This window comes from Protobothrops mucrosquamatus, unplaced genomic scaffold (genome assembly GCF_001527695.2).
Source record: "Protobothrops mucrosquamatus isolate PMUCROS unplaced genomic scaffold, P.Mucros_1.0 scaffold340, whole genome shotgun sequence".
NCBI classification, from domain to species: domain Eukaryota; kingdom Metazoa; phylum Chordata; class Lepidosauria; order Squamata; family Viperidae; genus Protobothrops; species Protobothrops mucrosquamatus.
Genome location: NW_015386677.1, coordinates 838173 through 854211, shown reverse-complemented (window position 1 = coordinate 854211; position 16039 = coordinate 838173). Strand labels below are relative to the sequence as shown.

The following is a 16039-nucleotide window of genomic DNA, read 5'->3' as shown; positions in this document are numbered from 1 at the left end:
GTGCCGTCGGCCAGGCAGTGTCGGCTGGCGACCCCCAGGGGGAGGGCCTTCTCTGTGGGTGCCCCCACCCTCTGGAACGAACTACCCCCCGAGATCCGGACGATCCCGGATCTCCTAACCTTCCGCCGCGCCCTCAAGACATGGCTTTTTCAGCAAGCGGGACTGACCTAGGGTGAATTTTAAATAGGGAAATTTTTTTTAAAGATTTTAATAATGACACAGCCATAAATATATTTGGTTTTTAATTGGTTTTATAGGGGAAATGTTTTTTGTGTTGTTTTTAACATGCTGTGAGCCGCCCTGAGTCCCGTGGGGAGAAGGGCGGCATAGAAGTTAGTGTAAAATAAAAATAAAATAAAATATGTTTACACTGTATTTCACATTTTTATCTACCTATCAAGTCCTTCAAAGACCTTGGATACACAGATATTGTTGCTTGATGATGTTAAAGTTATCACTGCAGGATATAATCTGTTTCAAGTAAAACTGCCTTTTGCAATTAACTAATAGTGATTTTTACAATGCCAATGATGTTTAGGTTGTACACCAAATGTTTTGGGACGACACCCAGGTGCCTATCACTTTTGGTACTATATTTGCTTTCTGTTGCTACAATTATTCTACTTCTATTTGCACATCTTTATATTTTGTGATGTTTTCCAGTTCTTTCTCTTCTATTCTGCTGTCTCCAGATATTGTCTCCTCCACTATCCAGACTTCTTTGTCTTTGTTAGTGACAATTGTTAAGTCTGGGGTGTTATCTGCCAGATGTTTGAATTTATTTTCCAGAACGTATTAGCTTCTTTATTTTCTATTACTTCTCTATTTTATTCTCCCACCAGTTCTTGCTTGCAGGCAAATGGTATTTTTTGCAGATCTTCCAATGTACCATTGTTGCTACTTTGTCATGCTTTGTTGTAGTTGCTCTGTGCAATCATTTCATAGTGCCTATTTAGGGAGTAACTGTTTCTCCAGCTTCATTGCAAAGATGACATTTGCTGTCTATTGCTGTCTTCTCAGTTCTGGCTTATATGCATTTGTTCTTAAGCCCTGGTCTTGTACAGTCAGAACTGTCCCCTCTCTTCTTTCAATTTTCCTCCTCTTAACCATTGCCAGCTCTTGTTATCTTAGCTCTTGCTAACTGATTGTTTGTGTGTGTGTAATGGCCATGTAGTATTTCGCTTTGCCATGTCTCTTTTCTGTTGTCCATTGGTCTTTCTTTAGGCCAGTTTGGTCTCTTTCATATTACGTAAATTTTCATGACATACTAGCTTCATTGCATCTTCATTATCCCTCAAGTATTTCTTCCAATGCACATTTTTCTTCTTATTGTCTGCCACATTCCACACTGATCTATGTCCCTTCAAAAATAAGAGTCTGTCAATATCTTTGCATGGATGAAGGCATGATTCACTATCATTATTTTCCTGGTCTTCCTCTCAAGGGCTTCCACTTCCACTTCTGCTTGAGTCCAGTCCACTATTCCACCTGGCTACCTAATGATTGGAATTGCTGAGGCATTTATTGCCTTAATGGTAATTCTTCTACTGAGTTTGTACTTCTTCATTCTCGTGATGTATTCACTATTAACCTTCCTCTTAACTACTGTGTGCTTGACATTATCAGTTTGAAGAATGTCACAGTATTATTTGTTTTTTAATTTTTGATTGGAATATACTCAGGGTTGGTTGAAAGGTGGGCTGCTATATAAACATTTTTATCTATCTATCTATCTATCTATCTATCTATCTATCTATCTATCTATCTATCTATCTATCTATCTATCTATCATCTATCTATCTATCTATCTATCTATCTATCTATCTATCTATCTATCTATCTATCTATCTATCTATCTATCTATCTATCTATCTCCCTACCCTACCCTACCCTACCCTACCCTACCCTACCCTACCCTACCCTACCCTACCTATTTTCTTCATCCAGACTCTTGATGTTATTTCCTTAGGGCATCTTGATTCATTCAGGATGGTAAGGCTGGCATATTTGTCTAACCCAAACTCCATTGCAATGTCATGGCTACATAAATAGACAGGGTTGAGTAGTGATCCTATTTCAGATGTGTTTTTGAGGTTGATATTCATGGTCTAACTTGTCCGGTGTTATTGGCAGAGGAATTAATGAAAACAGTAGTGATGACAATGAGTCTCCATGAAAGATTTCTCTCCTGATGTTAACTTCTCCCAGTCTATCATTATTGACCAACAACTGTGTCTTTCACTGTGCTATTGATCTTTCTGATGTTTCTAGTGACTACTGCTATTTCTAGGCCCATGACTGGCAGGGAGTCAAATACCTTCTTGTAATCAATCCAAGCTACATTCAAGCTGGTCTTCTTTCTGCCTTTTTTTTTAAAAATCATTTTGTCAGTTAGGAACTGATCTTGTGTTCCTCTGCTATTTGGGCAGTTTCCTTTCTGCCTGGATGGGAAAAGCTGGTTTTCAACTACAGGCCATCAGCTACAACATTAATTAGCAATCTCAAAGTAGTTGATAAGCAGGTAATTAGCATATAGTGGCTTGGTGTTGTCCCTTTTGTTGGGTCTCTGATTATCAGGTGCCAGATGTTAAGTAATCTTCAATTTTACCTCCTTGCAGCAAATTGTTAAACTGCTTGGCAAAGAGTGGGTGTAGACCATCAGATGTTTTAACAAAAACCCATGCAGTTTATCTTCACTTAGTGCTGACAATACTTGATTTTCCTTGTCCTTTTCTCCCCCACTGTTCCCATTATTCAAAGTTCTTTCATTTCAGCTTTTTTTTTATTCTTAGCCACCTCCTTTATCTAAGCTGCATTTTTGTTGCATTTCATTGGATTGTCCTATAGCACTGTTTCTTCTTTGTCGAGTGTTGGATGGTTCATTGCAGTCTCTCCATTGATGGATTAGTAAATATATTTCTGATTTGACTAAAGTTGGACATTCTGCATATAGCGTACAATTCTAGTTTGATATCTGCTGATTTTCTCCCTGATAGCTGTTATTTTGTGCTTTATTATTTCCAGTGCTTTTTAAATTTTCCTTGTGTCTAGGAACATTCACAGCAGCTGTCAATTCTTTAGATAGCGATGGCCTTCATATGAATCAAGATCTTCCAAGACCCTACAATGTCATATGCATTGTGAATTGAAGTAGTATGGCCTTTGTAATTGACAGGTGAAAAACTGTCAATGCCCAAATTTTCTCAGTGCCGTCCAAGATTTTTGGTCTGCTATAGCCACCAGGACCCCCATGGCCAGTTTAATTATTATTTATTTATATTTATATTGTTTATATAATTTATTGAGTGATTGTCTCTAGGACTATTTTTAACAATGAATATCTGTTTATTGTTGGCAGATTCTATCCCAATATCACACACACACACACAACACATGACTATATAAATGTAGTTTTCCAGTGAACTACATAAATCCAAATAAATTAAAATATTTGTCACACTGATACCGATAGACAGCAGTTATTCAAATTGAGCAATTTTAAAGTAGATAATACTATCAATAATTGAAGAAGCCTAATACAGATTTATTGTAATTCCTATAAAACAGCCTGGAATAAAATCATCGTTGTCTAATTTGAAGGATCAGCAAGATGCGCACAAGGGAATGGTTTCCCCTATTTAATTCTATTGTATATATTATAATCATTCAAGACTTGGTCAGGACTTGTTTCAATTTTAAAAGACAGATTTAGAACCAATATCTTTATTAACATTTATAACAATTTAACTGCTGGGGAGAGGGACAGTAGGGGGAAGTAGAAGAGATAAAAAAAAAACCTGGCACCAAATCCTGAAAGTACAGCATAGAATATTATTTTGCCAAAAGAAATAAAAACTGATTTATTATATACTGTATTATGCAGAGAGATATAGCTGGGCATCCTCAAAGGGAAATTAAATTCAGCCTGCTGTTGAGAAATTGATTAGTTTTTTTTTTTAAAAAAAAAACTTTTATCAATAGATACCTGTCACCGTCCATCCTCATGTCCAACGGGCCATCCTTTTTTAGGGAAAAACCTCTTTCTGGTGTATCTAACTGCAAAGAAGAGCAACCAGCATCCAAAAGAACACCATCTAAACTCGCTGGCTGTACTCCAGAAGATGTTAATAAGGCTTCTGCTTGACTAAACGTTCCTAGAAGAGGCTGTATTTGTTGCCTATAAGAGCACAAAGGAAAAGATAAATATTTACATCTGTTATTAGTAAAGCTACATTTAACAATAACACTCTCCTTATTTTATAGGCACATAGGTGTATTTTATTATTGTACTATTTTCTTCTTATGTTTTTAACCCTTATTAGCTGCTTGATGACTAGAAGGCTGTATAAATTGAAGAAATAATTAAACAGGTAATAATTGACAGACTGTTTATACAGTCTGTTTAAACAACAACCACAACCACAACCACAACAAAAAGCTATGGCGAATACAGTACCACTGTGGCATAATATTAAAATTTAAGATTCTTGCAATCCTGGGAAAATGTTGTTTCTAAATGCCGTATTGATGTGTCACCTTTCAAAACAGAATTTTTCCAGGTTGAACAAGGTTAGATGGTAACACACACATGCAGTTTTATTCAGGAACTCGCACAACTGTTTTTTTTCCCTCAATATATAGTCTTTAATAATTCTCTTTTTTTATATATAAAACCAACTTTTGGGAAGTAAACATGAAGAAACAGAATGGCCAAAAGTGAAATTGTAGTGTTTTTATACATTTTTCTCATAACCAGCAAAGCCAAAATAAATAAATAAAAAAGCCAACTCTATTATGATTACAATTTTTCAATTGATGTCTTTCTTAATTATACTATCATAAATATACATTTTTAAATAAGCAATAGCATGTTGAATCCTATGAACTTTTACAGGGAAGATTCATTAACTGAAAAATCATTGGGGAAAATGTAAAGGTTGGAAATTATGACAATTTTGGCCAAATTACTTTTATAACTATCCAAGATGAATTCATAACTTATACCGATTAAATGTTTATTTTACAGCAGAATAAATAAAATGAGGCATAATATTGGCTCTATACTATAAAAAATGAATGTTGTCTAGGGAAGATTTATTATGCGTGTTCCAAAACGCATAGATATGTAAGGAGTTTCAAAGTATTCTTGGCAAGTAAAGTAAATTTAAAGTGCTATTACATCTTTGAAGTCCTCTCTGTTGCTTGATTGAAAACATAGTCTGTACATCTGCCCAGTTATTCTAACATCAAAAGAAACAATGTGTGTCCCAAATGAGTAATAGTTCTTTGAACTAACGCAGGCGGTTTGTCAAGAACATAGAGGTAAATAAAATAATCTTCAGAAGCTGACATAGCGTTAACTATCAACAGGCAACTCATAAGTGACTAGTCTTGACATTATTGTCAGATCACTTCCTGAATGAGACTACATAGAGACACTTCTCAACTACTTATCTGAGAAGGGCAAGCATGAGAGGGAGGGGAGGCAAGGGAAAGGAAGGTGAGCAATCTAGAAAATTGGATTAGAACTAAGAATGAATAGGCAAACAAATAATCTTGCATAGATAATATCTACCAGAAATACCCAATAACTTTCATCCACCATTTGTTTGATTATCACATTATCTGCAGCATTTCCAGAGGCAATTTCAAAATTTTATAGCCCACTTGGATCTATCTGTGGAATTCTAGAATAACAGTTCTACAACCTTCCAGACTAGAGAAAACTGAAGTATTGTGCCAAAGTGTCCAATATTACTTTTGTTTTGAAAATACATTGCTGTATAAAAGGTAGCAAGCACAATAAATAATGCAAGTAAAAATAAGAAACAGAAAAAAACGAGAACAACTTTTTCTTTGTCACTGTCAACATTTCCAGTTGCCATTTGACAGCTCATTGCAACAATAGGTAATTCCAAAATCAAAACATTCTATCAATGTAATTTAAAGATTAATATTAGCAACTCAGAACTTGCTGCAAATAATGTACAGAAGATGTTAGGTTAACAGAGAATCTTGTTAACAAATTTCAAAAAGGAAGACAGGTTTAGAGACAGTTCAACCCTCTCTTCAAGTGGAAATTCATGTGGACATTCATTTGGAACAAGACTTAAACAGCTAATTTATATCAATTACTTCCAGTAATTTAAGATGGGTTCAAATGATGTTAAAACTTAGAATTCAATTTCTGACAGACCAACTGCAATTAGTACTTTATTCAATAGGATCAAGATCCTGAAAATGTCTTTAATTAAATGGTTACCCTAGAAAAGGCAGACAACATCAGACAAGTTTCCAATTAGGAATGATAGTTATATCATTTAGAAAAATCAAACTTCTTTTTGAAGGGTGAGGGTATGAACAACATTTATGTTTATTTTCTAGAGGGAGAAGACATTGACATATATCTTGCTCCTAATCTTTTTCAGCTTAAAAGGAAGATCTGCAAAAATATCTTTGCAATATTTCCCTCCTTCCTGGTGCTGTTCATTTTTCACTCCATTAATGTAACTTGAAAAGCTAAGAAAACCCAAGGGATAAGCACAGCCCTTATAGGTAAAGTCCCCATTGAATCATGCTCCATATTTTGTAACGTCATGCACTTGTCCTTGGCATAGACATAGTTTGTTATTGCCTGCTTCCAGAATATTTTTCAATATTCCCCACACGGTCTATATTGATACCATTAACCAGGCCTTATCAGCTTCTGAGCCCAGACCTAGGCAGCCAGACACACCAAGACACCAAAACTGTACTTTCTATACTAGGTTGGCACATAAATATGGCAACAATCCATTAATAATGATGATACAAGTCATCACCAAAAGTATATGCCTATTAGGCAGGGTTTTTTCTTGCTGCAAGTGACAGGAATAAAGGAAGAAAATGGGGAAAGGGCATAAACTTTCTTTACTCCATATTTCTTCATTTGTTTTTCAGACCTATTTTTTGAATTTTATGGAACAAAAGAAAGGGGGGGGCAGAGATAGAAGCATTGTTTATGCATTAAATTTATTTTTTTAATTTTTTATTGTTTTAACATTTTTAAAATTGTTTTAACTGTTTTAAAAGTTTAGAATTTTAAGCCACCCAGTCACTTGGCTCAGTTGAACAACCATAAAAGTTGAATGAATGAATGAATGAATGAATGAGACCCTTTAAAACCAGTTGATCATCAAATGCCTGCATTTACTTATTTATACCTCTGCTCATTCCTCCTTCTATTATCAGTAAGTGTAAGGCAACTGTCTCAATTTGCTGTTAATTACTTTAAAAATAGTGTTAATAAAAGTGAGCTGTTTACTAAGTAATTTTATGTGTCTTATTAGTTGCATCAATGTTCAGTTGTATTCATTATTGGAAAATTATAAAGGATTAGATGACTCTCCAAAAGATTTTAAATAAAGCACAAATCTCTGTTCCTTTTATACCATTTTTAGCAGTTGGCAATTGCTCTTAGTTCTGAATGGAAATTAGACTTTCCTTAAAGCTCGAAATTAGAATATGTTAAAACAGCTGAACAATTGAAGAATCATATTTTATTTTCAACATTACTCTCATGTTAGAAGTTGAAACAAAATAAGTTTTTTTGTTTGTTTGTGCTGAATCAGAATTTTAAAACCCTCTAATGGGTATGAGCAAATTGTAAACAATATGGAGCTCTAGAGGCCTTTTTCCCGTTGATTATGAGCGCATATAGCTCTCATACCTAATTTAAAATGGGGATTCCCATTTTTATTTTGTCATACTGCAAACTTTTAAAATGTTTTTCTTTGTCCCTATTTTGCAATATACACATGATCAGTATAAATTCACAAATATTAATGTATTCAGTAAACTATTATGAAGAAGAAACAAGCATAGAAAGAATTAAATAAATTGTGTAACAATTTGGTATTTACATCAATTCTATTGCTGAGATGTAACATTTCTGAAACTATATAGAAAGCAGTTTTCCTTCTTTCTATATTGAGCAAGAACTCTAATTGGCCAAAAACAGTCATAAAAATTTAACTGGATTTTTGAAAACACAACTGCCAAGGGGTAATGCATCACTAATGGTTTTCAGTGGAATAAATAGCAGTTCTGACGTCAAAACTTTGTTATACTCCAGTAACCTCCTCACCTGGGGTTTCAGGTACAGCAAGTTATATGTCAATTTTAGATAAAGATCTAAAAATAGAATGCATGGCAAATCACACTGTCATTATTCTTTCTGACAATATAATTTGTGCTCAATAAATGTTTGGAAGTATAGAAATAACAATATTTGCTTCAGGAAGACTCTCTCCTGTCTCGCTTTATAGTGCATTTTGAACTTTTAAATTAAACCCCCTTCCTACAAAACACTTCCCCTTGCATTTTACATTCTCATGTGAATATAGCAAAACAAAAACAAGAAGCAGATGCTGGAAGTAAGATGCAAATGATTTAGCAATTGTGCTTCAACTTCCCAGGCTGAAAATTAATCATGCTTCTACTAACCTTGTTAAGTGGGTCAAAAAGAGAAGCCACAATACTTCACACTGCACAAAACTGATAGGCTAGTGAGAAAAATGGCTGCACATTTTCTTCTTTAGGAAGAAAGACTTTAGTGTTGCCAAATCTCAGTTCTAATATCCAAGAATACTTTAAAAATGTTCTGGATTTCTCTACAGAGAAATTTTGGAGAGTACTGTATTCAGGAGGGCAGGTAGAAGATAATCTTAGTCTAAAAGCTGAAGCCTATCTGTTCCATGCTTTGTCCTTCAGAACCTTTCTCATGCAACTTCAAAGCACTTGATCAGTTCCATTGAATTCGTCAGTGGGGGGAAAAATCAATAGTCATGATTACAAGCTCTTGGCAGAATTATTTCCCCAAATATCCAATCCAAGTCCAAGTACCTTTATTTTTACTGTAATTTATATTCAAGCATTGGTTCTAGGTTAATTTGTGATTGATTATTTGCCCTAAGGTTGGTGCCAACTCTTAGTGACCATGTAAGATTTCTATAAGAGAATCCGTCTGCAGCCTAGACTCTTCAGCACTTCTAGTACTGCACTCATGATTGCGCTCTTCCCTTTCTTCCCACCTTTACCAGCATTATAGACTTCTCTAGAGAGCTAAGTCTTCACATGTGACTAAAGTACAATAATTTCAGTGGGATAATTTGTGCCTCAAATGAAAATTTGGGTTTGATCTGTTTGATTATCCATTTCTTTGTTTTCTTGGCTATCCATGGTATTCCCAGATGTTTACACCAAAATCAAAATTCATTCATTTAGTCTTTCTCATATTTAACCTTAGTCCTCCCCCTTTTTTTTCTTTTTTTACAGGTACCTTCTATTACCTGTATTTCTTGACTTTCATTATTAAATTTTGCAGATTATTTGCATCTTTCACTTATAAGTTGCAGTTATATTTTCCTAAACACTGATTAAAAACAACCACCACCACCACCACCTTCGGTCATTCTGAAATGCCATATAATTTGATTTTTATACAATCATTTGATATTACCATATTTGTTTATGTCACTGGAGGTTAATTATGTTTTTACAGACTTCACACTGGGGGTATTTTGAGAACCTAATTTGTTCAGCATTTCAGTGGCCATAATGTACTTCATTATCTAACCACTTTTTAACATTACAAATTATAAATTCATAATAGGTTCTCTGCTCATGCCAAACGATTCTACCCAACGTTAATAATTTAAGTATTTTAAGTATTTTTAATACACTTTTTGCAGCTTGATACAAATTACCTGAATTTCTACTTTAACTAATGAAGTGAGCATAAGCAAGTTAAAGGCACGTAAAAATAATGTGGAATTAATCTGAATATTTGAGATATTATAGTTATTTTTATAATTATGCTACTTGACTGAAGCTATAGAAACAAATGCATATCTGAAATTATTAAAGTAAGCCAGACCATTCAGCAAATACTGTAACTAAATAAACAATAAATCTTTTTTTATTTGCTGCTCTAGGTTCTTCTGGTTTTCTAATCATCATTATCAATTGCACCACAGGATCCCTTTGGTTATTTTCCTGATCTATTTCAAGCCCTTAGGTGACTTGTTAGCAAATTATTTGGAAAGGAAAAGTGACGCAAAAGATGTGAAACAGCCTTATTAATCATTAACTAACTTCTACCTTCAAGCCACCTGCTGTAGCCTTTAAGTTGATTATGGAGCAAAAAGACGTCAGAAGCTTGGGAATGTTGTTTTTATACAGGATGTATTATGCCTTTTACTCCAAGATGCTATTCAACTGTTATCCAGGCTTAAAATGTTCACATGATCTGATCTTAGAACTTAGATGTGCATCATGCCTGTAAATTAAAGGGTCATATGGTATATAGTTTGGTGTTTTTTTTAAACACCAAACTCCAATCTGCAGGAATTTTAAACACATAGAAAAACATTAAAATAATTAATATTTACTTTTTAAAATTTTCCCAATGTAGTTTTTTTAAGCAAATGTTTAAATAAATTGACATACAAATGAAACATTTGGGAGTGAATTTCCCTAGGACTTCAGAAAAGTTAATGTTGCGTAATGATAACCACACACATGCACGAAGCTTGATGGGATATTTCCAGAGAGATTGGAGACTTTAGGCTTTCTGTCAATGTTCAGAATAAGTTTGTGTGTGTGCCCCCATGTGTCTATAAACTTCTGTAACGCTGTGTCATTATGCAAACCAAAAATCAAATTGTAAGAGCACAGTTGAGTCCTGAGCATCCTTATCTATGCATGCAACTAATTTCTTGCTATTTAAATTGTGACAGAATGATAGTATTAGAGATTCGGACAACACATAGCCTCACAAAGGAGAATACCTGTAGCTCAGGGTTGAAATGAGGGGTCCTTGGTGCTCCCTGAGCTTCTTGTTTTCTTGCAGATGTTTCAGTACTAGTAAAGAGTGCTGTTTGCTGTTGGTTTATATTCTGGTGTCTTGCCTGTTAGTGTTGGTGGGGTTGGTTCTAGTGATTCTTTGGTTGGGCTGTTTACTGTTGGCTCTTTGGCAGTTCCTTGATTGAGGTATTGTTTACTTGATTGTTGGTCTGAAATTAATTTTGGAGTTAATCTATGCTGATCTGGGTCCTGATTGCTGGTGGAGAGGTGCTTAGGTCTTTTTGTTATCTTTTGGGCTGACTGATTGTCTCTTTTGCATAGTCTATAGATTTGTTAATGTCTATGTGCCTACTGATGGCTGATTTGTCAAAGTGCCAGGCTTCTAGAAATTCCCTGGCATTTTTGGATTGTGGTCTAAGGTTGTCACATTGTCCCAATTGAAACTATGGTTAAATCTGTCTACATGTTGTGAAATTAAAGAATTTTCATCATGTCTCTTGAAGGCTATTTAGTGTTCATGGATGTGTTCTGCCAGTCTTTTGCCTGTTTGTCCTACATAGTGGTTGTCTTTCTCAAAATGCAAATTTGGTGTTGGAGAGCCTCTATGGTTTACCATGGAGCTCTGGCAGGTGAAACCAATATGATGTACTGGAAGTGGGGGGGGGAGAGAACAAAAGTGACAAAACACAAGTGTGAGTTCATATTCAGGTCTATGTTGTGCCAAAAGTGTGGCAAGACATTAGTACTTCTTTGCCCTCAATGCAGACCTTACTTACTTCACACTGAACTACATCTTACAGCATTGGACTCTATCAAACAAGATGTAGTTTAGTGCTTAATACAAAGTGAGGTCCTGCTCATAGGCAGGAAAAACCAAATGCACAGATACAGAATAGGCAGTATTTGGCTCAATAGGTAGTGCCCCTGAGAGGGATCCAGTTGTCCTGGTGGACCATTGCTTAACTAGGATTCAGAAGTGTGCTGCAGTTACCAATAAATAAAATAGCGACAAAGATTATAAGGGGTCCAAAGGTTAAATTGTATGATGAACAGCTAAGGGAACTAGATATGAGGGATCCTTGGTGATCTTGAGCTTGGTTGTTTTCTTGCAGACATTTCATTACCCAAACTAGGTAACATCATCATTGCTGGTAGGGAGAGGTGATAAAGGTCTTAAAATTGGCCATGACACACTTAAGAATCTCCTTATTTAGCAATGGAAATTCCAGTCCCAATTTGATCATAAATCAAGGATTACCTGTAAAGCCAAAACTGCCTCATTCATACAGATTGTCATCTAACATCCAAGAAAGGTGTAAATACTACATTAAGCAAATGTATGAAATAAATATATATATATTTCAAAATTTGGATTGCTAACAAAGAATTAAGGGAGAACTGGAATTGCCATTTCAAACTTTTTAGTTCTTTTCAACCAGACATACCCTTCTGAGATTCTCCCATATTTGGGCCGACAGGTGCACCAAACTCAAGATATATATATGTATGTATGTATGTATGTATGTATGTATGTATGTATGTATGTATGTATGTATGTATGTATGTATATGTATATGTATATGTATATGTATATGTATATGTATATGTATATGTATATGTATATGTATATGTATATGTATATGTATATATAGTTTGAAAAGTAGGATGCCTTACGGTGGTCAATGGCATATTATACTTTTATACTTATTTGTTTGATTAAAAGTTGAAAATTAATTTTTTTTGCACTGAATAGAATATCATTTCTGACATTCTACACAGTGAGTTATGCTAAGCAAATAAGATTAATTTTTTTTAAGTTCCAGCTAAAGAAAATATGGGCTTTTATTCTATATTAAATTATCCACTAGCACCTAAGGATGATAACAATACTTCATATAAATTAAATTTGTAGAGACTTTTACTAATATATATATATATTATATATGGCTTATGGAAGTTAATTATATAAACAGTATTACAAATTTCTAAAAGTTCTTCAAACATTTATAAATCAGTACATTTTATTCCCACAATGGGTGTCCAAAATAATACAGACAAATTCTGTATTAGTAAGCAAGAGAAATATCCAGCTGACACATTTGAATGCTACATCTTCCTAATTTTTTTTCTAGTAAAAGGGGATAAAAATCCTGAATGAGACATGAACAAAATATTAATAGATTTTGTTGCATCAGTTCTATATAATGAGCATGTAGACTTACCTGCCAGTGTTAGGTTAAAAAAAAATGTCATACTGGAAGAGACTATGCACATAAATAGCTACAGTACATACAAGCTCTTTTTTGTCAGGTATTCCTTTTTTTCCTTCAAAAGGTTAATTCTGGATATCATTTTTCAAAATTTGATAGTTGGTACTTGAAATTGTTAACAGGGAAGTTAAGGAGATAAACCATCTGGTGCAGAGGTTTCTACTGCTTGTAATCAATTCACCTGAAATGAACCTATGGTTATTGAAAACCTATATATATCACAAGTTTTATGTGCTTCACATAAGTGGCTAATCTTATATTTTAATTTTATGCACACACCCCTGCCCCCTACAATTATAAAAAAAAACCAGGATATATCTTCTTTCATCCATTATGCCTTGGTCAAGAGGTTGATTTTTTAATGTAGTGTTCGGAGGCAAAAATTTCAGTTTCACGTTTGTAAGATGATTCATTTGTGATTGGCTAAGACAATTGTCCACTACAAGGAGAATGAACCATTTCTTTTTCTTCATTTATTGGTCAATACCTCTTATCCAATCCTCAAATAGGGCACCAGTCATCCATGCAGATTTGTTAGATTTCCAGGGGACGGAAAGGTCTTTGGGCTGCAGGTTCTTGAATGAGTGTGGCTTTGCCAATTTATTCTATATTGTTTTATTCTGCCTTAAATAGAGTTTATTTCTTTATGAAATTTATATAGCTACCCATTTCATACAGTGACTCCTGTTAGTTAACCAGAGTCATGTAACTGAGATGGGTAGCCATATAAATAATTTTAAAAATACATTTATTATTATGTGCAGGTAGTTTTTGTGTGTAGGTAGCATTTTAATCCATCTATTAAGTCTTTCCCAAGGACTTGGGATAGGCAGATGTTATTTGATTGTATTAAAGATATTGTTGTGGGAGGAAAGCTGTTCCAAGTAAAGTTGCCTTTTGCAACTGACTGATGGTGATTTTGTCAATGCCAATGGTGTTCAAGTGGTGCTCCAGATGTCTTGAGGTTATACCAAAGATGCCTATTGCTATTAATACTACTTTTGCTTTTTTTTTGCCACAGCTGTCCTACTTCTATTTACAAATCTTTGTATTTTTGTGATTTCCTCCAATTCTTTGTCTTCTATTCTGTTGTATCCTGGTTCTGCAACATTTAATTTTTAATATTAGTTTTTAATATTTATTATTGATGTTTGTTAAGTCTGGGGTCTTAGGTGGCAGCTGTTTGAATTCTGAAGACCCAGAAAAGTTAGCGTCTTCAGTTTCTATTACTTTGTTGATGTTATTCTCCCACCAGTTTTTGCTTGCAGGCAAATGGTATTGCAGGTCTTCAATACACCATTGTTGCTACTTTGTTATGCCATTGTTTTTAGTCAGTCTGTGCGATCTTCTTGCAGAAGCCAATTAGGCAGTCCGCTGCTGCTTCTTCAGCTTCTTTGGAGAGGTGGCATTTGCTGTTTGTTGCTATCTTATTGTTACTATTGTTATTATCTGTTCACAACAATGTGAAGTCACAGCTGCCAGTCGTTTAGCTGGTGTTGGACTTCATACGCATCAAATTCTTCCCAAGAGCCTAGAATGCCTTAACGTATTGTTTTATATGTGCAGGTCCAAGCATTGTGGCTTTTGCGACTGAGAGATGAAAATTTTGTCAATGTGCAGATTTGCTTAGTTCCAACCAAAATTGTTTGGTATGACACACAATATGCTGATAACCACTGGGATCACCATAGCTATTACCTTTCAATTTTGATTTTCAGATCTTGATAGTATTAATATTATTATACATTTATAATAAATTTACACATTTATAATAAATTTACAGTATTAAATATTAAATACCGTAAATAAATAATAAAATAAATAAAATACAATAAAATATTATGATTATGATTATTTATATTTGTTATAGTTGCCTAAGTCTAAAGCACTCATGGCAGCATATAGAACCCCCCCAAAATTCATAAAAACACATAAAAAACTGGGCTACACATAAATACATCTGTTTTTATCTGCAAGAATAGTTTGGCATCCTGTAAAAACCCCCGCAGGTTTTCTTACAAAGGTCAGTGCTTTGAAATTATATTCAATTGCCTGGAGTGATCAAGATCAGCAGGGTTTATCAGGAATATCCTGCAGACAGAAAGCTCCAAGTACTACCTGTTCGTATTCCAGTAAACTGATGCTCTGTGAGCTGTTATGTATTGATTTTGTTCACTGCATTTATACACACTGTCTTTCATCCATGAGCTCAAGATATAAAAATAGGGAGCAATTTCAAATTATTCTAACACAACTCTGAAATAAGTTGGACCAAGAAAAGAATAACTCATTCAAAGGTATCCAGTGAGCATTAAAGTTAAGTAAGAATTTCAAAGCCTTAACTGCTATAGTATATAATTTTGAGTGGAGAATCACTTCGAAGCATCATTTTTAAAGAGAAACCATGACTTCCTAACATTCTTGAGTCCACTTTTTGGGAAGAGTTTGATCCTGTGACTCCCAAGGACATGGACAGGATACTGGGACGGCTGAACACCACCACATGTTTACTGGACCCGTGTCCCTCCTGGCTGGTACTGGCCTCCCGGGAGGTTACACAAGGCTGGCTCCAGGGAATCGTCATCGCTTCTTTGAGTGAGGGGTTCTTGCCGGCTGCCTTGAAAGAGGCGGTGGTGAGGCCCCTACTCAAGAAGCCCTCCCTGGACCCGGCTGTTTTGGCCAACTACCATCCTGTCTCCAACCTTCGCTTTCTTGCGAAGGTTGTTGAGAGTGTGGTGGCATGACAGCTCCCTCAGCACCTGGAAGAAACTGTCTATCTAGACTCGCGCCAGTCCGGCTTCCGGCCTGGGCACAGCACGGAAACGGCATTGGTCGCATTGGTTGATGATCTCTGGAGGGCTCGGGATAGAGGCTGTTCCTCTATCCTGGTCCTGCTAGACCTCTCAGCGGCTTTTGATACCATC

At 35.1% G+C, this 16039-nt stretch overlaps 1 protein-coding gene across 1 annotated transcript in view; it reads right to left on the bottom strand.

Annotated features, from left to right (window-relative positions):
* Positions 1 to 16039, bottom strand: part of METTL15 (methyltransferase like 15) — a 73869-nt gene that overhangs the window by 11922 nt on the left and 45908 nt on the right. Inside the window, exon 4 of the mRNA XM_015815386.1 lies at positions 3986 to 4177. Within this exon, the coding sequence (XP_015670872.1) occupies positions 3986 to 4177 (192 nt within the window). The remainder of the gene's footprint in view (positions 1 to 3985; positions 4178 to 16039) is intronic.